The 22,048-nt window shown below is 38.4% G+C and overlaps 1 protein-coding gene and 1 long non-coding RNA gene across 2 annotated transcripts in view; one reads left to right on the top strand and one right to left on the bottom strand.

Moving 5' to 3' along the window:
- Positions 1 to 22,048, bottom strand: part of LOC134284084 (uncharacterized) — an 816,516-nt gene that overhangs the window by 356,793 nt on the left and 437,675 nt on the right. The window lies entirely within an intron of this gene.
- The window catches only part of LOC109418535 (uncharacterized), a 32,467-nt gene continuing 12,924 nt past the window's right edge, over positions 2,506 to 22,048 (top strand). Inside the window, exons 1-6 of the mRNA XM_062855257.1 lie at positions 2,506 to 2,535; positions 9,759 to 10,050; positions 10,234 to 10,889; positions 20,506 to 20,638; positions 20,731 to 20,955; positions 21,014 to 21,194. Coding sequence (XP_062711241.1) covers positions 2,506 to 2,535; positions 9,759 to 10,050; positions 10,234 to 10,889; positions 20,506 to 20,638; positions 20,731 to 20,955; positions 21,014 to 21,194 — 1,517 coding nt within the window. The remainder of the gene's footprint in view (positions 2,536 to 9,758; positions 10,051 to 10,233; positions 10,890 to 20,505; positions 20,639 to 20,730; positions 20,956 to 21,013; positions 21,195 to 22,048) is intronic.

Below are 22,048 nucleotides of genomic sequence, written 5' to 3'. Positions count from 1 at the left end.
ATCAGAGAGTTCCTCCTAGAATTCCTGCGGAAATCCTTTCGGTAGTTCCTCCTGAAACTACTTCGTGAGTTCATCCTAGAATTTCGCAGGGAGTTTCTCATGATATTCCTGCGAGAGATCATGCTGGAATTTCTTCGGAAGTTCCTTCTTGAGTTTCTTAGGTTATCCTTTTGAAATTCCTCCAGGATTTCCTCGAGGAATTCCTGCGGGAGCTGCTCGTGGAATTTCTCCTAGAAGTTCAACGGAAGTTTCTCCTGAAATTCCCATGGGAGTTTGACCTGGAATTTCCGTAGAAGTTCCCCTGGGACTTCCTCCCAAAATTCCTATGGCGATTTCTCATAGAATTCCTTCGGTAGTCCTTCCTGTAATACCTTCGAGAGTTCGTAAGAGTATTTCTTCAAATGTTCCTCTGATTGTTCGGATCCTGGGGGCCTCTCTAGCTACACCAAAGTTAAGTAACTTCTGGGAGATTCCCTGGTCTTGTTCCTGGAGAAATCCCTATCAATAGTCGTTAAAAATAATTTGTGGCGCTAGTGATTTCTGACAGATGCTGTGCCAGTTATTTTCCCAGAAGCTCCACCACGTATCATTCCATGAGTTTCGTAAAGGATTGTGCGTAGTGTTTCACCAGGGATTTTTCTGAAGATTCACTAGAAATTTATCTTGAATTCCACCACTGACTGCTCCAGAAGTTCATCTAGAAGTTCTTCCAGAAATTTCTCCAACAGTTCCGGAGGGTATTCTTCGTGGTGTTTATCAGGGATTTTTCCTGCAAATCCATCAGGGGACGCTCTTAGAGTGCTGCTTCATTCCCCCAACAGCGGGGGTAAAAAAGAGTACTGCAGGTGATTACTGCTGCAATTCCTCTCAAAATTTCTTTAGAAATTCCGCCATACAGGAACTCCGCTAAGAACTCCTCTAAAAGTTACACAAATTACTGCTCTTGAATTCCATCTGGGTTTTTTTTAAGAGATTCATGTAGGAGTTCCGCAAGGGCAATGCACTGCATCTGGATTATCTCTGCCAGACATTTATTCAACAATTCCAACAGAGATTTCCTCAATATATTAGTCAGAGATTCCTGAAACATTTTGCCAGACGTTTCTCAAAAAAATCCGTTGAGGATGCCTTCAAACATTTTGAAAGGGATTCCTCCAGGAATTACGCCAGGGAATCCTCCGGAAATTCCATCAGGCATTATTTTATCCTGTCAGATATTTCTCTGGACCTAGCCAAGATGACACCACATTTTGTCATATGAACGCGTTTGTTCAATATGCCATCAGTCTCTTGAGGGCATTCTCTAAGTTTTAGCAGTAACCACAAGCATATTCTCGAAAAACATGATGAAACCGTCGCTGAATGAACGAAATTGATTCTGGCCATCGGTTCCCTCAGGGCGCCCCAGAAAGTTTCAGAAATGGTCAACCAAGAGTGTGGCCACTTTTGATACGACCACATACATAGGAATTAAAAATCATGATGGTCACATTACATGTTTTGTTGTATGATCGTAATTAGCTTTTGTTTTCGTTTCTCTCGGGGTACCTGGATGTTCCAGAAGTGGCCAATAATGGGGACCATGTCTAGCATCGATACAACCTCAACCATATCTATGAAAATTCATGAAGGAAGATCCGTCGCATGACACATTTTTCTGTTAGAATATGATTATCCTCTAATGTCGGTTCTTCAGGGCATCCCGGAAGTTTCGGAAGTGGTACATGGGAACCATGGCCAGCATTGCTATGCAGTCACAAGTGAATTGACGAAAAATCATAAAAAAGAGCCGTGGTGTTTTTCATCATGTTTTGCTAAATAAACGTAATTGACCCCTATCACCGGTTCTCCAGGTTGTTTCGGGTCATCCCGGAAGTTCCCGGAGTGGCCAGTGGTGACCATGTGGTCAATGATTCATCCTGACATCAGCTAATCATGCCTTACAAATTGCTGAACTTCATAACTGTAGTCAAGTCAGGTTTCATAATCTTGCAAGTATAAGCCCGAACGCGCGCATTCCGCCACCCACGAACCACGCGTTGATAATTTCAATCAAAGCCACCCTGCCCACCTGGGTGTACCTCAGTAAAACCAGCAAAATTTTTCTAAGTCCAAATCGTAAACAACAAGGCCACGAAACGTCAAGGACTTAAAATAATTTTCCCTAGCAACCGCGGCGTGCAGTGCCCTATAACTGTCACTGTATCGCAGTCTGATGTACGAAATGGACATGCTAAAAACCGACTCCCTCATATCAACGGGTGGGTAAGATTACTCATCGCATCCATTGAAATAAATTTCTTGTCGTCATATCCTTCTGCTCTTTAGTTTAATCGTTTTACTTTTCGGAACAAAACGATTCCCTTTAAGAAACTTTTCAACATTTATCATCGCTTTTGCAAATTTATAGCCCTGCCTTTTCCCTCCGAGCCTGGTCAGTGCAGTGCCAGTGGTAGCAAGCAATTGCAGTTTTGCTCATCTGTTGGTCAACAATTTCGTACGATAATGACCCTTGCTGACCGGTTTAAGTGGACTGTAAGTCGGTGTAACATTGATCCCTACCAATAAAAATGTTCAAATAACCCTCATTGTGCATAAAGGTCATTTTGAAACTTCTGCAACTTGTTTGAAAGTTATAAGTGTTAAAATACCAAAAATTGTTCAATGCTCCTCCGGATTACGGTACCTAAAAGAAGGTGCTTCCTTTCCACACACCTACGTCTTTAGGCGATGAACGAAGAGCAATTTTGGTTTTATTGAATGGACAATTTTTCAGGTGGCAATCACCCTAAAGTACATACCGCCACGCCTACCGCGAATAGCGTCGAAAATGTTTCAACGAAGTGCTTTGGTTTGGTAAAAAGCAATAAATTAAGCATGAATGGACTGCGGGCTCTGAGTAGTGTTTCGTAATTCGGCAATGAGTTTATTTCATTGGGGGGACAATAAGTGAGTATTTCACGGGTGTTGTCAGTAACCTTTTAGAAATATGTACTCAATTTGTAACATAGCAACTGGAAGTAAACCAGATCAATGTCATTAAATATCACAAATTTCACTTGACTTTGACAATGAGCCAACGAAGACAACAGTGTTGATGATGATATTCAATTTCACGTGGTCAACGATCCAATTTTATGAATAAAAATTTGATAGGAGACTGATTTAACGCAAAATGACGGATAGACCAAACGTTCATTCGAAAGAAACTTGTTTTCAAAACCGGAAACAAAAAATTTTCAGCTACACAATAATTGCAATTATATTTAGTACAAATTAGTTGTAAAGGGAATTTCAAAACCGCCAAGTAGTTCGGAATCCTATGGAGGATATCATTCGCCGCACGATGCTAGGAATCAGTGCATCAGGACCGTTTTACCCCACTCTCTCTTTTTCACTTTTTTGGAAAAATCCGGGAGTGCCAAAAAAAGGATTTTTTTAATTCGTGTTTGTGTAAAAAGCTTTTACTAAAAACTTCCTCGGCTCATCAAACGGCCTTAAAAATTTCAATTTCTTCAAATAACTCCTATTTCTTTAAACTTTAACATTTCTTTCTTCTGGGATTCCTCCAGGAAATCCTCTAGGTATTTCTCCAGAATTTCTTTTAGGAATTTCTCCAGAAATTGCTCCAGGAATTTCTCCAGGATTTCCTCCAGAAGTTCCTTACGGAATTCCTCCAGAAATTCCCTTTCCAAGATTTTTCCAATACATCCTTCCTGGATTCCGGAAGGAATTCCTAAAGGAATGCCAAAAGGAATCCCGGGAGAAATTTCCGAAGGGATCGCGGTTGCAATTCCTGGAAGGATCCCTGGGAACAATTTCTCGGGGAATCCCGGAAGGAATTTCTGAAGGAATAACGAGAGAAATTCCTGGAGGAACTTCTGGACATGCTGGAGGGATTCCTCGAGAACTTTCTGCACAAATCCCTGAAGGAATTTCTGAAGGAATCCCGGAAATAATTCCTGAAGGAATCTCTGAAGAAATTCCTGGAGGAAACCCCGAAGGAATTCCTCGAGCAATCCCGGAAAGAATTCCTGGCGAAATTCAGGAAGAAATTCCTGAAGGAATCCCAGAACGAGTTTCTGATGGAATTTCTGGAGGAATCCCGAAAGAAGTTTCTAAAGGAATCCTGGGAAGAATTCCTGAAGGAATCCTGAAAGGAATTCCTCAAAGAATCCCGGAAAGAATTCCTGAAGGAATCCGGGAGGAATTCCTGGAGAAATTTCGGAAGGATTTTCTGAGGAATCCCGGGAGGAATTTCCGGATAAACCCGGTAGGAATTGGGTTTTTAAATTTAGAAAAATTTAATGATTTTATATTTTTAAACAAAAGAGCACCCTTTTCTAAGCCTCTATGATTTTTTTTCAAATTTTTAGAACTTTGTTTTGATACCTAAAATCAATTTCAAAAAGATTTATTCAAATTACCTTTTGACAGCTGGGCAACTGCTTGACAGCTGCGCCCAGTATAAAACCCGACGAGAGGTGATTCGACAAATCACTCCCATACAAACTTCAAATTGACTTTTTAATAGATTCCAAAATTCATGAAAATTTGGATTTCGGCTCAGTTTGGCGTGCAGATTCAGAATATGGAATTATCTCAACATTGCTTAAAAAGCCAATTCCTGGAGGAATCTTGAGAGAACTGCCTGGAGGGAATCCGAGAGGAATTCCTGGATTAATCTCGAGATGAAATCCTTGAAGAATCCCAGGAGGAATTCCTGGAATCATCCTGGAAGGGAGTCATTGAATTTCGGAGGGAACACTTAGTGGAATCCCGGAAGAATGTCTAGTAAAAATCTTGGAAAGAATTTCCTGGTGGAATTCCTGAAGAAATCCCGGGAGGACTTCGTGGAGGAAACCCTAGAAGAATCCCAGGATGAATTCCTTGAAGAATCCCTGGAGGAATTCCTGGAAAAATCCTGAAAGAAATTCATGGAATACCGGAGGGAGTGCCGAGAGGAATCTCGGATGGATGTCATGGAAAAATCTTGGAAACAATTCCTGGAGTTATCCTGGGTGGAATTCCTGGATGAATCCCGGAATGTCTTGGAAGAATCTTGGAAGGAATTCTGGAGGAATGCGGAATTTTACGAGATATCCGGGAATGAAGTTGTGAAGGAATTTAGAAGCGCGAAAAGCCTATTCAAGAAATCATGGTCATGGAAGAAACACATTAGATTCCCGTATGGATTTACTGAAATAATACCGAATGGAAATCCTCGAGGAATCCCGTTAGAAACTCTGTTAAATCAAGGAAGGATGGTGAAAAAAGATGAAACCCGGAAAAATATTTTTGTTCTTCACTGGAGAGGAACACGAAATTTTTGAATATACCTGTTCTGGCTCAATTCCAGCCTGTCGGAATCATAGGTGGACTGTATAGTTTCTTTCGCGTAATAAAACATATTTTTCCCACTTAGCCTAACACTTTTATTCGAATTCAGTTCGTGTGACAACCATACGCGACGAATAACTGACTCATGTCGCACAAGCCAACGAAATTGCGCCCTTCGATCACCAATGATCTATGATGCCATGAGTTTTAGGGCGTGTTGCCAAATATAACAAATTTAACATATGTCGTTTTTCTTTTTGATCCAGTTCCAAACTAAGTTGGAACTGGATGAGATCACAGTTTCAACCCCAACCCGACCCGATGTTGTTTGTTTACACATTTTCCGCCAATCCAGTTCCAACCCAGGTTAAAAAAGAAAAACGGCTATAGTAACCGTTGGCAGTAGGCTCAATCAGAAGACGTTTAAAATCAGCTGATTTAGGGCGCCTTTGACAGTTTTCCTATGAAAATAACAGTTCAGCGTTTGCGTCTTTGTTCGGCAGTTGTAAACAGTGGCATACACGGACCTGTCAACTGAAAGGGCCTAAAAAAAATTGACAGCAATTGAATTGAAGGACATCCGCCTACAATACCCCAGAAGGATCCCAGGAACGAACTGCTGGAGGAATTCTTTAAATATTTCCTGAAGAATGCTTGGGTAATATGATTTTCAAAGTTCTTTCTGGACGAAAAATACCCGTAGAAAACCTGATTGATTTCTGATTGAGAATTTAACCATAAACTTCGATCTTCCTTCTGACGAAAAAATTGCCCACTAATCATAAAATACGGCAAAAAGAAGAATGTTTTGGTTCATCTCTGCCGATCTGCATTTTTCCAAATTTTTGGAGAAAAATGTTTTCCAGTACCTGTGAACTGTGTACATGTTGCTGTTTTCCAGTACATGTGGAGGAAGAATATCAATAATGAAATTCCAATGCTTCACTGGATGGATAACTTTGCGGTCTTCGACAAAGTCGTTTGGCATATAGTCACTTACAAGAATATCGAAGGTTTTATTTTTTGAAAGCTGTAACCTATCCCCAAAAATCAAAAACTAAAAATTCCTGCATACATCTGGTTAAGTTTTCCTATACAAAACTCTTTGAGCGCTCCCTTATACCTACTTAATCGATTTAGCTCAAATTTTGATCGTAGCTTGTAGGAGTCCAAAACAACTTATTTAGGAGGTAAGACTTGACTATTTTCTTTTTTTTTTTTGTTTTTGGTATAAGTGTGGGCCACCCTTATGTTGGGGTTTTTGGGGCCACAGAAGGTTCTTGTGATGGTTTGAGACTTTTTCCCCTCTTGACACAGGCACAGCTAGTACCGTAAACCGGGGTTAAATTGATCACTTCAAAACAACTTTTGCAGACAACATTAGTTGCAATTCAAATATTACCAAAAGAATTACTACAATATCAGCACCAGGTTGATCTCTATAAAAAATACGTGACAGAATTTAATTCAACAAATTTGAACTTTTAGTTATACTCCACCAAAAATCAATAAATTGAAATTGTCACTTTAGGGCGTACCGTAAACCGGGGTCAAATTGATCAGCGGGGTGAAATTGATCACTCAGGTACTACATTGAAATACCATACTAGGAACTCTTAAGCTTCGTAATGATCTTAAACTTTTTACGTCATCTGATTCGTAGATGTCTAGAGATGAGTGTAGACTTTTAATTTTTCAGAAAAAAGTTAGTTTTACCTTATTTTTTCAAGGAATTTGCATTGTATTTCTCGTTTAGCTGAAATCATTGCTACTAAACAATCAATTTCTAATAGGACTTCCCGTGAATTCTCTGTTTTAACATTTTTGTGGAGCCTTGGTAGGGATGTAATGCAGCTACACAGAAAATTAATTAGTTATATAAAGTTTATTTTATGAAGAAATAGTCATTTTTTGTGATAGAAATTACTTATTTTAAATGAAATTGCCTACCTTTAGGCGTTTAAGGGGAAATTTCAAAATTTAATTTTGCATTTAAAGTAATAAATTTACTAGTTGTTAGATTTTAGACGCGTTATTCGGTTTTAGAAGAGCAAAATTAAGCGGTGAAAGAAATTTTCCTTTTTAACCGATGCTTAATTGTATACTGATCAATTTCGGCCCAAAGTGGCATTTCCAATATTTTGATATTTGAAGTTATTTAACTTAAAGCTTAAATTTGTTGAACAAAATTCTGTCACATGGTTCCATGGAGATCCACTGGGTACTGGTTTTACAGAAATTCTTTTGGCAATATTTGAACAGGCACTGATGTTATCCGCAAAAGTTGTTCTAAAGTGATCAATTTGACCCCGGATTACGGTAATTGATTAACATACAATGGAACATCGGTAATAATAGGAGTGTTTGTGCTTCTAAACCCGAATAACTTGTCAAAACTCTTACAACTAATGAATTCGTTTGTTAAAGAGCAAAATTAAATTTTGAAATTACCCCCTAAACGCTTGAAGGTATGCGATTGTCTTTGAAATAACTGGTAGAACTTACCACAATAAATGACTATTTTATCGAAAAAAAAATAAACTTTTTAACTGATTCATGTTCAGAATAGCGGCATTACTTCACAAACATGATTCTACAAAAGTGTCAATACATAAAGTTTATAGGAACTCCTAGTGGCAATCGATTTCTTAGCACTAAGATTTCTCAGGAGTTCTTTCATGGATTGCTTCAGGACTTTTTCTAGGAATCTCCACAGGTATATTCTGTTCAGGGGTTCAGAAAATCCTTAAGAATGCCTCCAGTAATAGTTTGTATAATTTTCATGAAAATCTACTGAAAAAAATCTCTAGAGAAATCTTTGAGGGATATTCTGCTGGGATCCGTGAAGGAATTTCTCAATAAATTTATGCAGGAACTTTTGGGATAATAATTTTTTCAAAGGTAGCATAATTTTGTGAAGAAAAAATCCATGAAACAAATTTTGAGGAAATCCCTTGGCGAAATTCCTAAAAAAAACTTTATAATAATGAAAGAGTCCCTGGAAATAATTGAGAAAAAATCGTGAAGAAATTTCTGAAGGAATTTGTGTAGGAATAGGAATTATTTGTAAAAATTCAAAAACGAGCTCTTGAAGAAATCTCCAGTCAAATTTCTGTAAAAATCCTGATGGTATTTTTGAGACCCTGGAAAATTTCTGAAGAAAACCCAGGAAGGTTTTTTGCAGAAATCCTTGGAGCAACTCCAGGGAATCTTCTTGGGTCACGCTCAGTGAAACTCCAAGAAAAAAAATGTTGAGAAACTTTCGAAGAGTTCCTGAAGATATCCTTGAATAAAGTGCCTGGAGGATTTTCTTTATCCCTCTAATACCCAAATTTTTGATTTTGATCTAAATATCATTTTTCGTTATCTAAAATCGATTTAAACATGTTCTGGAAGATAATTCTTTTTAATTCTCGATTTCGTGAATTTCAGTTTTTGATTTTTCTAATTTTTATTTTTGAACATCCCCACACTTTTATATTTTTCCTGGAAGCCTATTTGGGGTACGGACTTTTTGAGGCGAAAACATTTTGAAATTTTATGATTATTGTTGAAATATTATTATTTTAATTTTTTTTCACAGAAAATTTTATTTTCCGTGTAATTTCAAGGAAAATAATTTTAAAGTGTATTCGATTCCCTTAAACTATTAAACAAGGATAGAATGATTTGGGAAAAATTTAATATATCATAATTGTAGCGATTCAATACAAAATAAACAATGACTTCTAAAAGGTGACTAAAACATCAATTTTTCAATGATTTTTAAAAAATGTAAATACGCTTTAAAATACACCAAAAACCATTTTGAGATATACAGAACAGTCCTAAATATCAGCTAAAAATATAAAAAGAATGATTTTCCACGAAACCAAAATTACAAATATGCTCAAACTATACCCCGTCTAAAGGCGGGATTGGGTATTAGAGGGTTAAAAAAATCATTGGGGAATTTAGAAATTTTCAATGGAACTGCTGTAGAAATTCCTAGGAAAAGTTTTTGAACAATTTTTGGATCCGTAAAAAAAAAATCTTGAAGTCCTTGGAGGAAACGCTGGAGGAATTTCTAAATAAATATAAGGAGGAATTGCTGCTAGAATCACTAAAAATAAATAATATTCCGGCGCACTTTATCTCAGAAGAAAAGAAAATTTTCTCGCTGGTGAGCAATGGAAGAAAATTTCTTCTCTTCGAAGAAAATGTGCGCCGGAATTCAACCACGGGCATATATCCGAAACCGGCCATCCAATTTCAAGTTGTGTAAAACTTCCGTCAAGATATGTTGGAAACCAAATTGAATAGAGCCAAATAAATATAAAATTTTGGGTGCACCAGATATGTTTGGGATGTAAAACTTTACGTATTACGCTAATTGTTCTGGAAACACAATATAACCTTTAATTTTCTCTCCTTCGCAGGGCACCCCATACAGCGGTTACACATCCTCCTCCTCCCAGCACTCCCCCTCCGCTCCAAACTCCCTGCCCAGCCATCTGCACACCAGCCGCCAGAGCTACAACTTCTGGAAGGCCGGTTCCCAAACCCCTCTAACCAGTGCATCCTCAGTGAATTCCTTCTTCCGGCCTTCGTCACAATCGAGCAGTTGCCTGTGGAAGGCCCTCAAACTGGTATGGCGCTTCATCAAATGGCCGCTGGGTCTCCTGCTCATAAGCAGTCTTTTAGGATTAGTCGTTTATTTTTTGGTTGTAGGTGAGTACCGAAGAAATTTGTGAACCAAGCACAAGTGTACTGTAGCGCTCAAGTTATTTGATAAACAGTGTTTGGACAATTTATATCAACTGTAAATGATTGTCAAATTACTTTTGAGCGCTGCTGTAATTGAAAATCGCATACTTAATTGAATATGGCTTTCAATTCTAATCGATATTATAGATAGGGATATCATGAGCAGTTCACTGCTGGGAGAGCACAGCATCTACGATGTGGAAGAGAACCTGTCCATCGATTTCAACGATTTTACCAATGCAAATGATTTGGACAGCGGCCCTGTCACCACCTTCGGGCGGGATCACAAAGACAAGGGCATAGGTTTCACCAAAGACGGTTCAACGCCCAATTCCAAGTTTTCCTTTGGCCTCAACAACGACCTGCTGGCGATTTTCGTCAAAAAGACCGAACAGAACCGTAACGAAGGACAAAACCTGTGGTCGTCCACGGAGCATGAGAACTTGAGCGAAGAAACCCCAGCCACGGTGGAGAAGGTCACCACCAGCACAAGCACAACTCGGGCTCCGATTCGCAAGACCAGCACAATTTCTCTAAAGGACTACACCAAAGCGCGAGTGAACTTTGACGATGAGTTCGACGAAGCCGTCAACGAGCACACGACCCGGGCCTTCGACGCTGCAGGATCGTCGGATTCGCACAACGGCAGACAGGTGGGATCAAGAGAAGACCATAGTTCACCATACCATTCGTTCGGATTCACTTCAGGTCATCAAAATAGCTTTGGCGTTCCCATCGAAGAGGACGAGCGTCTGTTGAGGATGTTGAACGAACAGTTGATGAAACTTGAGAAGCAAAGAGAAGTGATTTATTGTTTCAATTATGTTTATGTTTCTTCTTCCTTCTCCCGCGCCGCTGCTGTGATGGGATCTAGGGAGCATACGAGCTCTTCTCCACATTTTTCGCTACAGGGAAACTTTGCACGGCACAGTGGTTCAGTTAGGATACGGAAGTTTTTATTGTTTTCAGACTCTTTGATTAAGTTTATGTATAGTTGGCACAATTCTCATAAAAATCTTTTCAACGTACCGTAAACCGGGGTCAAATTGATCAGCGGGGTGAAATTGATCACTCGGGTACTACATTTTAATTCCATACTAGGAACTCTTAAGCGTCGTAATGATCATAAACTTTTAATGTCATCTGATTCGTAGATGTCTAGAGATTAGTGTAGAGTTTTAATTTTTAAGGAAAAGTTAGTTTTGCCTTATTTTTTCAAGGAGTTTGCAATGTATTTCTCATTCAGCTGAAATCATTGCTGCTAAAAAATCAATGGCTAAAAGGATTTCCCATGAATTCTCTGTTTTAACACTTTTGTGGAGCCTTGGCTGGGATGTTATGCAGCTAATCAGAACATGAAATAGTTATAAAAAGTTCATTTTATGAAGAAATAGTCATTTATTGTGATGAAAATCACTTATTTCAAATGAAATTGCCTACCTTTAGGCGTTTAAGGGGAAATTTCAAGATGAAATAGAATCACCCCGCTTATAATTTATCCGGACCGAAAAGCCAATTGTGGAGAGATAATTTTGCCAATCAGTCGGTCGTATCCACAATTCGTTATTTTGGGATAAAAATCCTTTAAACCGTGAATAACGCCTAAAGGTAGGTAATTTCTTAAGGAAGTAGAAGACTACTGTTAGCAAATCGTTTATTTGATTTAGAAGGAACGCTTTTATAAAATTTTCGGTGTACCTTTGATTTTTTTTCTGGAGTTTCTTTGGATTTTTTTTCCAGGAATTTCACCAGGAATTCCAAGACTTTCCTTCAACAATTCCTACAGGAGATCCTCCTAATCTTCAAAACTTCCTACCGTAATAAAACCAACATTATTTTATCTAAATCCCTCCAGAAAATCGCCCAACTAACAACACTAGTTTACAAAATAAAACAAAAGTCGTGAACTTCTGTCAATAATCAAAATTTATGAAGCACAATTTAGCGATCATTTCGAAACCGTGCTTCAAATTTTTTAAAGTAGAACAGTTTTTAAGTTTTTGCTCAAAATTGAGTTTTACAACCTTTCAAAATATGGAATTTAATCAAATTTAAATATCTTGCGTTATGTTCAACCAATTTTAAATCTTTTTCCATAAATTAAGAGCTGAATCTAATACCATTCGATCATCTGAATGCAGGTTTTGCATCAGATTGAAGAAATTCAAGATATTGGCGAGTTTTAGGGACGATCTCCTTAAATTTTAGCAAAATTTCCTAAAATATATGAAGAAATGTATTTTTTTCAATAAGAAAAAAATAATTTAAAAATTCTTTCTCATCGTTTGTTTGACATATTATATGTAGGCGAGTTACGGTAAAAAACATTCAACTAAATCGGAGCATTTATTACGGAAAATGAGATGTATGAAGTGAGCGACTTTGCTTAAAAATAGAACAAAAATCGATCAACCTTGTATGGAAAGTCGAAAAAATTTCCGCGTTTTCGAACTCAGGGCATGATTCTACACCAAAAATGATCATCAGCTTACCGAGTTCAAAAATGCTGTAAACTAGTGTAATCAATCAAATCTCGGAGCGTTTGGTACGGTATGTCCACGGATCCTTCCTCCCCTGTAGATTCGAGAAGTGATCCGATTTTAAACAAAAGCTTAAGGAAATCGAATCATTTCAAAGAATCATCTTCGCGGAAACGCTACGCAGTGGGCCTGGCCGCTTTGACGCTTGTGTCATATCTTCGATATGCTGCAAGCATCAATATTGACAAGAAAAATAATCGGGCGTAATCTAACCCAATTATTTTCCAGGATGCTTTCTTGTACTGGCTGCGTATGTGTTAGATTAGATTAGATTAGATTAGACAGATATGTTTAGTTTTTGTTAACAAGGTCCGTGATTTTCAGTTGACAAAAACGGAATAAACAGTTTTCTTTGACAACATATTTTGCAACATTTCAATATGTATTATTTTGTTACAATAATTTTTGTAACAACGGATGTTATAAAACATGCACCGTTAGTAAGTACCGTCAAATGGGGTAACTTGCAACACTTTTCGACTTTGAAGCAATATCATTGAAAATCAAAACATTTGAACCATCCTGTAAAGCATCGTGTACGCTAATTACCCAGAGTAGAATACTATGCAGCAATTGATTTATCAAAATATGTTGTCACCTAATCAGGAGGTGCGAAATACATGCTTGTTGCAAGTTTCCACATCTGTGGGGTAACTTGCAACACAGGACATGAAGTTAAGTTAGCCATCATTAAACAGCACGAACATTCTAGTGCTTAGTCGTATTGTAAATGTTTGATGTAATGCATGAAAAATGCATTGTTAAGATGTACACTAACCAATTGACATATAATTTTTCATGAAAGGGTTGATAGTTATTGCAAGTGAGAGTATATCGTTTAACAACAGGTCTCACGTCCCTCAAATATAAAATATATATGGATTTCGTGAAATAGTACTCGTAACAAAATATCAACAATGATAATTGTCATTTCTTGAAAAGATAGAGTGAGTCATCTTTAAGTAGTTTTTAGTTTGCAGTGGTGTTTGACAATTTCAACTTAAATAACATGATTGAAACACATCTATTAAACTTTGTAAATATCAAAGTCGTTTATTTCAGTACTCAGTTGAAATAATTTAGTCCATCCAGGTTCAGAATTGATGTTGGTGATTGTTTTAAAGCGCCCATAAACTAAATTAAACTTTTAACAAAATGTAACATGAATAAAACTCCATAATATGGTATTTCCAAACAATGTTTGAAAATCACATTAAAAAATTTAAAAAATGAGTTGCCATTTGAAAATGAACTCGTTACGTAATCAAGAAATGATCCGTTTCGGTTATTTCTGTCAAAAATATCGTGAAATGAAGATAAATAATAGAAAGTTTTGTCAAATTTAACTGTTGCAAGTTACCCCATAGTGGTTGACGAATATAATAATAGGGGGATTCACTAAACAGCGTAAACTGATTAAACTGATTAAACGTCGCGATCACCAAGGCAATCTTTGATTATTTCATTCGCAAATTCGTGAAACATTTCAAATAAGCAGAAAATCATGGCTTACGCAGCAATTTAATCTGTTTCGTGAGTACCCCTAATGATTTTTTACATTACTTAGTCGATAAGTTTATTAAATTTTTATCGTTTGGCTAAGCTTACTATTAGGTACCCTAACTGCAACCAAGGTCATCAGACTTATCGCACTTACCATAGGGGAGAAATGAAACATGATTTTCATACTTGTTTTTGTGGCATAAAATGAGCAAACCGTTTTAACAGTGTAGCTAAACAATAAACAAAGAAACAAAACTAATTTTTCCAGTAAATCGATATTTGGTATACATAATCTCTATATCCGAAATAGAAGGGCATACTAGTATAAGGGCATACTTAATATAAGAACGAGTATCTTCTGAGATTCCTCCAGGTATTCCTTCACAGATTCCTATCGAAGTTTCTTCTGCGTTACTTTTAGAGAATCTCAAGGAATTTGTCTATGCAATCAGTTCCATCCAGAACATAGGATTCTATTCGTAGCGCTTGGTTATCTCTTGGAATTCGATGATTTTTTTTTTTGAGGAAAGTATTTCTGACCCTTAAAATTTTTCCAGGAGATTTTTTTCGGATTAAACCAGATGTCCCTTTTTTTTACTGCAGTTTCTTCTGATTTTTTTTCTGGAATTCCACCAGGAATTCCAAGACTTTCCTCCGGCAATTCCTACAGGAGATCCTCCTAATCTTCAAAACTTCCTACCACAATAAAGCCAATTTTTTTAACCCCTCCAAAAAATCTTCCTGTTATTCCTCCACGAGCTCCTTTTGTGGTTCCCTCAGAACTACAGAGTTTCCTCGATTTAGGATTCCTTCAAAAGTTTTTGGATACTTAAAGGACAAACATCTTGAAATCCCGCTTCAACAGTGCATCAGAACTTCAGACGCACAAATCTCAAGAAGCAAGCTTCAAACAACAAAGCATTTCATTATTCTGTTCTTGCTCACTTGTAATAAGACGAAAATAAGAAGCTCAGATGCGCTGGTTTTGTTGTTTGTGCACTCGAAATCGTGAGTAGGTGCCAATGTCAGCCATGGTGGTGGCCATTTTGGGATTCTAACAAGTCTGTCTTTAAAAAGTTTCTTCTCGTATTTTTCCAGAAAATCAACCTGGGACGCATCCAAAAAAAATCTCGAGTACTCTGTAGGGGCTCTTTCCGATATTTGTGCTCAGGAATATGTTGAATACTTCCAAGAGGTTTTACTGGATTTTATCTTTATTCGTTTTCGGAATTTATTCTACCTTTTCAGGAATTTCCCGGTGTTTGTGCTAGGAGTTCTGCAGGAGTTGTTTCTGGGAGTTTTGCAAAAGTTGCTTCTGGGAATCTCCCAGGAGTTGATTCTGCAAATCATCGAGAAGTTCCTTCGGGGGCCCTCCTGGTATTCCTTACAGAAATTTCCCGGGAGTTGCTTCTGGGAATTTTTCAGAAGTTCCTTCTGAAAATCCTCAAGGAATTCCTTGTGGAGATCCTTCAAAAGTTCCATTTAGAAATCCTGCAGGAGATCTTTCAGGAACTCCTCCAAGAGTTCCTCGTAGGAATGTTTCAAGCTTGATGAAATTCCTTTAGGAGTTTCTACTGAGAATACTTCTGGAGTTTCTGCAGAAAACTCTAGATTGAATTGTTGGGTCCCAGACTAAACTTCTTCTGCCTAAAAGTATTAATTCCAAACAGAATGAACGCCTTAATTCCCTTAAGGAATTTCTGGAGAAATTTTCAGACGAAATCCACTAAGCAATCTGGATGAATCCACGAAGACATACAAGATGGAATCCCTAACAGAGGCTACTGAGAAAATCCCAAAATGCTTTTTTGGGGTAATCGAAAGATGAAATCCCGGATTAGAATTTTAGTCTAGTCTAGTCTAGTCTAGTCTACACATACACAGCCAATCATTGAAAGAATACGGGAAAATGAGAGAATCGACTACTTCTACCATTTTCTTGTCATTATAAATACTTGCAAGGCATAGGAGATGTATTACAAGTGTTGATTTCTTCTAGGGCCTTCTTTTGCTTAAACTCCATTGAAAATAAAACAAAGGTCGGCTTTGGAATATATAAAGATTGTTCTCAGAATTCTTTTTGATCAATTAAATATATAATTAGCATTAGTTAAAATACACAAAAATAAAAACTAAAAAAAAATGGGTGAATGTCAAGAGAATCAGGGAAAACACATTCTTTAAGTCCAATTCATAATTCTACAGACCATCTGACATGACCGTTAAATTTCTAACACAGATTTGATACTGGACTTGGATGTTTGTTATATGTGCTGATGATGTAGTTTTGTTGCGATTTCGATGAAAATCCAATGGAAAACTGTCTGAGTACAACTAGTAGTACCGATTGATTATTTTGGCTATTCTAGTGAATAACTGTCTAAGATTTTTTTTGGTGTTCTTTCGGAATTTCCACCGCAGTTTCACTCAGAATTACTGCAGAAGTTTTTCACGGAGTCTCTGCTGGGGTACTTCCCGAAGTTTTTTTTTTCAGAAGGTTTCTCAAGTTTCTCGCTGGATTCCTCCCGGTAGATCGTTCCAAATCATATCCAAAGTGCCTTAGGGAGCTTAGGGAAAAGTGATTTTCCGGTGAAGCTTTCCAACAATTTCTCTCAGGGTTTTTGCGAGGTTCTTACAGAAGTTCTTGCAGGGATTTCTTCTATAGAGTTTTCCTATGTTTATCTTGGATATCCTCGCAGGATTTCGCCCGATGTTTCTCCCAGCCTTTCTCTTGGAGGATTTTAGGGTTCTTCCTAGAATTTCCTTAAGGCTCAAGCATCCGTCATCATTTTTCGGAAAACGAAAAGCAGTTTTTTCACTGTAAATCAAAACAATGACCATGAAAATATATTCACTGTATTCCATTCCTCATGTGGAATGCAGTGAATACATTTTCATGGCAAAATCTTTTGTTTTGAACGAGAAAACTGCTTTTAAATTCTTGATGATGGCAATGATTTCAATGACGAATGGTTCAACGTTAATATTTCCTGGCGAAATTACTCCCAGATTTTTTTTCCAAGATGTCCCAGTTTTTTCTCAGGATTTATTCCAAGCTACCTCTGGAGTTTTCCAATAGATTTTGGGATTTTGTTTTTTGAGGGATTTCTCGCAAGATGCATCAGGAATGCAGGTGAATCTTCAGATATTTTTCTGGGAATTTCTTTGAAGGAATTTAGTAAGTTATCCCAGGAGACATTCCGAGAAAAGCTTCTAAAAAAATCTCTGGAAGAACACCTGGAGCAAATCCCAAAAATAAGGATCTAGAGCATCTGGAACAACTTTCGGTAAGGATTTCGATAAAATCTCTGGGAATAATACGAGGAAAAGCCTAGACATCCCAGCACCAATGCTGGAAGGGATCTTCTGTGAGAAGTATCGGGACAAACTCTGAGAGAAAATTCAGGTGAAAAAATTTCGTAAGAACTTTTAAAAAGTTTTCCAGCTAAAACTCCTGTAGAAATCCAGGGCGAAACTTTGAAGAAAGCTCATTGAAATTTCTTGAAGAAATAGCAGGAAAAACTTGGGGTGAAATCCCGGCAAGAGCTCCCGCAGAAAATTCGTGAAAAACTCCCCAAGTAATATTTGCAGGAGCTGTAGTAGAAATCCCATAAATAACTCCTGCAGCAACTCTAGAAGAAATCCCGGGAAGATCTACTATACTGGAAGGAATCGTGAAAAATCTGAAATATGAATCCCAAGATAAGCTTTATCTTGAGAGAAACTCTTGTGTAGATCTCGAAGATAATCATGCAAGAAACCCCGTAAAATTTTCTTTGGAATAAACACAGGAGCGACTTTGAAAAAATCCCACGAGGGACTCTGAGAGCAATACCGAAAAAACCTCTGGATTTTTTTTTGTATGTTCTCCGTGAAAAGCTTCAGCAAAAATCGGAAAATTACAGGAATCTCGGAAGATTCTCAAGGAAGAATCTAGGAAAGAACTCGAATTAAGGAATCTCCGGAAGGAATTAAAAAAAAGAAAACCAAGATAAATGGTATGGAATAAACGAAAGGAATCCTGCGAGAAATCCTGGGAGGCATTCCATGAGGTATTTATAATGAAGTTCCGGAGACGGAATTTATGGAAAACATCGTTGTAACGGTATTTCCAGAGAATTATTCTAACTACCAGATTCACATCAACAATGTAGTAAACGCTATGGACTCTACTTCTGAGTAGATCTGGGGGCAGTAAAGTTTACAGCTTGTTATTCATACTACCCAATGTTTTATTTGCTTTCGAAGTAAAATTTCCCTGAGTATTCTTGGTTTTCCCTGTTACCTAAAATTCCCTGAGGTTTAGTGGTTTTCCAGGTTTTTCTAGGTTATAGAAATCCAGTTGTATCAGTCGTCATAGAATTGCCGAAATTGATAGCTGATTTCAACTGGATGAACTTCCAACTCGCTGACAAGTTGCTAGAACTTGAAATGTTCAGAATACATTACGTGGAATGCCTTGTGAAATACCTACAGAAATTTCCGGTAGAAATCCTACAAGGATTTCTTGTAGAACTCCTACAGGAATTTCCATAGGAATACCTATAGGATTTCCGGTTAAACTTTTGCAGGAATTTTCAGTGGAACTCCTAGAGAAGTTCTGGGCGCATTTCCATCACAAATACCTTTTAGAACCCCTAAGGAAATTATTGCTGAAATTCGTAGACGAATTCCTAGCTGAACTTCTATAGGAACTCCCAGAGGAACATCTAGAGGACTTTTCGGTGGAACAGCTACAACAATTCACGGTAGAACTCCTAGAGGACTTCCGGGTGGAACTCCTAGAGGAATTTCCAGTGATACTTTTTGAGTAATTCCTGGAGAAAATACTGCGGGAGTTCGCAATGAAACCTAGAACTCATTTAGAAATTCTAGGTGAAATCCCTACAGAAATTCTCGGTGGAACTCTTGTAAATACTGCGGGAATTTGAACTTGAACATCTGAAGAAAATCATAATTGAACTCCTAGAGTTCCCGTTGGTACTCCTGCGGGAATTCTCGGTGAAACTACTAAAGGAATATCCGGTGGAACTGAGGATTTCCCGGTAGAAAACCTAGAATTGTAGGTGGTAGTCTTAGAAAGAATTCCGGTTGAACTCCTACAGCAATTCCTGCGGAAAGGAATTTCCGGAGAAAATTCTTGAGGAATTCCCGGTGAAACTCAGAGAGAAAATTAAGGTGGAGCTTCCAGAAGAATTATCAGTGACACAGCTACAGAACTTTCCGATGACGCTGCTACAGGAATTTCTGATGGAACTCATTCGGAAATTCCCGGTCGAACTCCTAGCGATTTTATCCATGACACTTCTTCAGGAATTCCCAATGCAATTCCCGTAAAAAATTCCCGGTGAGATTTCCCAGAGGATTTCTCGGTGAAAGTTCTAGAGAAATTCCCGATAGAACTCCTCAAGAAATTCTCGCTGGGATGCTAGAGAATTTCCCGGTGAAACTTTTAGAGAAATTTTCGAAGTAAATCTTAGAGAAAATCCTAGTGTAACCCCTAAAACTTTCATGAAACTCCTCTGGAACGCCTAAGGAGACCCCTTCGAGTCGCTAATGAGCCTTGAGGTCCTCTGGAATCTGGAACACCGAAACTCCAATTGGAAACCCCCTCAGACCCCCTGATACGCCCCTGAAACCCCTTGAAATCCTGGGATAACTTCAAGATTTCTTATGTCGTATTACCAAATATTAAACCTTTTTATACATATCTGAATTTACGAGATTTTTAGTCATATGCTAGTTTAACCACGCTTTACTTCCCTTTGAAGAAAGAACTTACATCTTGTGAGTCTGTCGGGAGTGGCATTCGATCCCAGATCCTCGGCATGATAGTCACGTGCTTTACCCATCACACCAGATCCGCTTCACGCCTATAAAACGTTTGTCTTAACTAGAACTTTTAATCATTTCAAACTTTTCTACTTGTTTATAAAGCAAAATCTCGTATGTTTACTACTCAGACAAAACTATGAACCACTGTGCAATGCATCACAAAAGCTTTACTCCTCCTCCTGCGCTGGTGGATGAAAGTTATTACTTTTCCTTTTGAGTGGTGGCTGGAAAATCTGGTGTTCAGCAAACATTTATGATGAATTACACACAGACACTTCCCTTTCCACAGTCACGCAGTCACAGATGTTCGGTACACCTCACAGCTCTCTTAATGCACGTCGGCAGGTGAAATGCATAAAAAAGTTTCAACACTGTACATAAGTCAAACGCTGTTCTAAACGCTTGGAATCCTTCGAATTGAGCTGTTGAACCCCCAACACGCCAACCATCATCATGCCTTCATTAATGTCTGCTTCAACATAATAAATTGTACTCCAAATGTCTAACCATTAATTCCATGCGTCCCGAAAACTTTTTCTAGAAAAACCTAACCACCACTTCGTCGACCACGGATTCCAGCCTGTACCGGACAAAGGTATCCCCGACTCTGCCCATACTGTCCCGGTTCGAAATTACCACCGAAGGTTTGAAACGATTCAATATTTCCGAAGAAGGTACTGCACACAAGCCAACAGACAGCCCCGCAGCAGGTGAGCTTCCACGGGAGGAACAATTCTACTCACGGGTTTTCTCTTTCTCAATCTAGGCATCTGTAAGTCCACATCCCTGCCACTGTGCCGAGGAGTACTGCCCTACGATCTCACCACAACCAAAAATCTGCACCTCTCGAACGTCGAGTACGAGCACTTCCAGTACCTGATCAACTCCAAGTGTTCCGTCCGGGTGGCGGAGTTTGTCTGTCTGGTGCTGGAACCGGAATGTCGGCCAACCAGAATGGGAACCCTCAGTCCGTGCAAGAGGATCTGCAAATGTGAGTCATCAGATTGTTCGTTTTGAACAAACTCTTTATCCTTTTCGAATTCCAACAGCAATTCTGGAACCATGTGCGCACATCATTGCCAGCTCGGAGGTTCTGACGGCAACGTTCGACTGCGACAGCTATCCGGATTCGAACGATCGGAATGTGTGCGAAGATCCAACGCGGCAGAGCAAATGCTTCGCCAATGAGTTCCAGTGTGCAGATTCCAGCTGCATCCCATTGCAGTGGAAGTAAGTGGAATACATAAACTATCAAACATTATGACACAAGGACTACGTTAGACCTCGTAAGACCTGAGGACCAGTGCCAGCAGGACATGGAGAGGACATTATTAGAACATCATCTTTTGTTATCGTTTGACAGACCAAAATTCATGATTTTTCTTTTAGATTCAAACGAACGCCAAGCCATGGACTAAGGACTCTACAACTGTCGGATACTTAAGTTGTAACTGATTTCGATAGGTATCGTACAGCTAAGACGCTATGCTGCAGGGAGAGACTGTAGTTAATTTGCGACTTAGAAGTAATTCTCATACAACAAAATTTTATCAAAAATCCACAAATATTATTCACTCTACTTCTACAAACTTAATTCTGATTGCCAAGAAGCACTCTTTCAAACTTTTGTCGAGATTCACGCAGCCGAGTAATCTATTTTCAGAGATCTTAGCTATTTTGACATATCATTGCTCAGATTCGGAAAGTCCTATGATGAGAGTCAGATAACTTAACGTCACTTTTTGCTGAGATAATAGTTAAGGGAGCGTCCCTAAATAAGGTACCATTTTTGGCTGATTTTTTACTCCCCCTCCTCCTTCGCAGCATATTCTCCCATACCTAATGATACTAGCTCGTCACACAATCCCACAAACAAAACCCACACAACGTCACACAAAAAGAACAAAACCCGGCTTCAGATTGCCACCTTTATATAAGAAGTCATCTCTCTCTCTCTTCTTGGCGTAACGTCCTCATTGGGACAAAGCCTGCTTCTCAGCTTAGTGTTCTATGAGCACTTCCACAGTTATTAACTGAGAGCTTCCTTTGCCAATGACCATTTTGCATGCGTATATCGTGTGGCA

This window comes from Aedes albopictus, chromosome 3 (assembly GCF_035046485.1).
Source record: "Aedes albopictus strain Foshan chromosome 3, AalbF5, whole genome shotgun sequence".
Classification (NCBI taxonomy): domain Eukaryota; kingdom Metazoa; phylum Arthropoda; class Insecta; order Diptera; family Culicidae; genus Aedes; species Aedes albopictus.
This window is presented reverse-complemented; position numbering and strand designations above follow the sequence as displayed.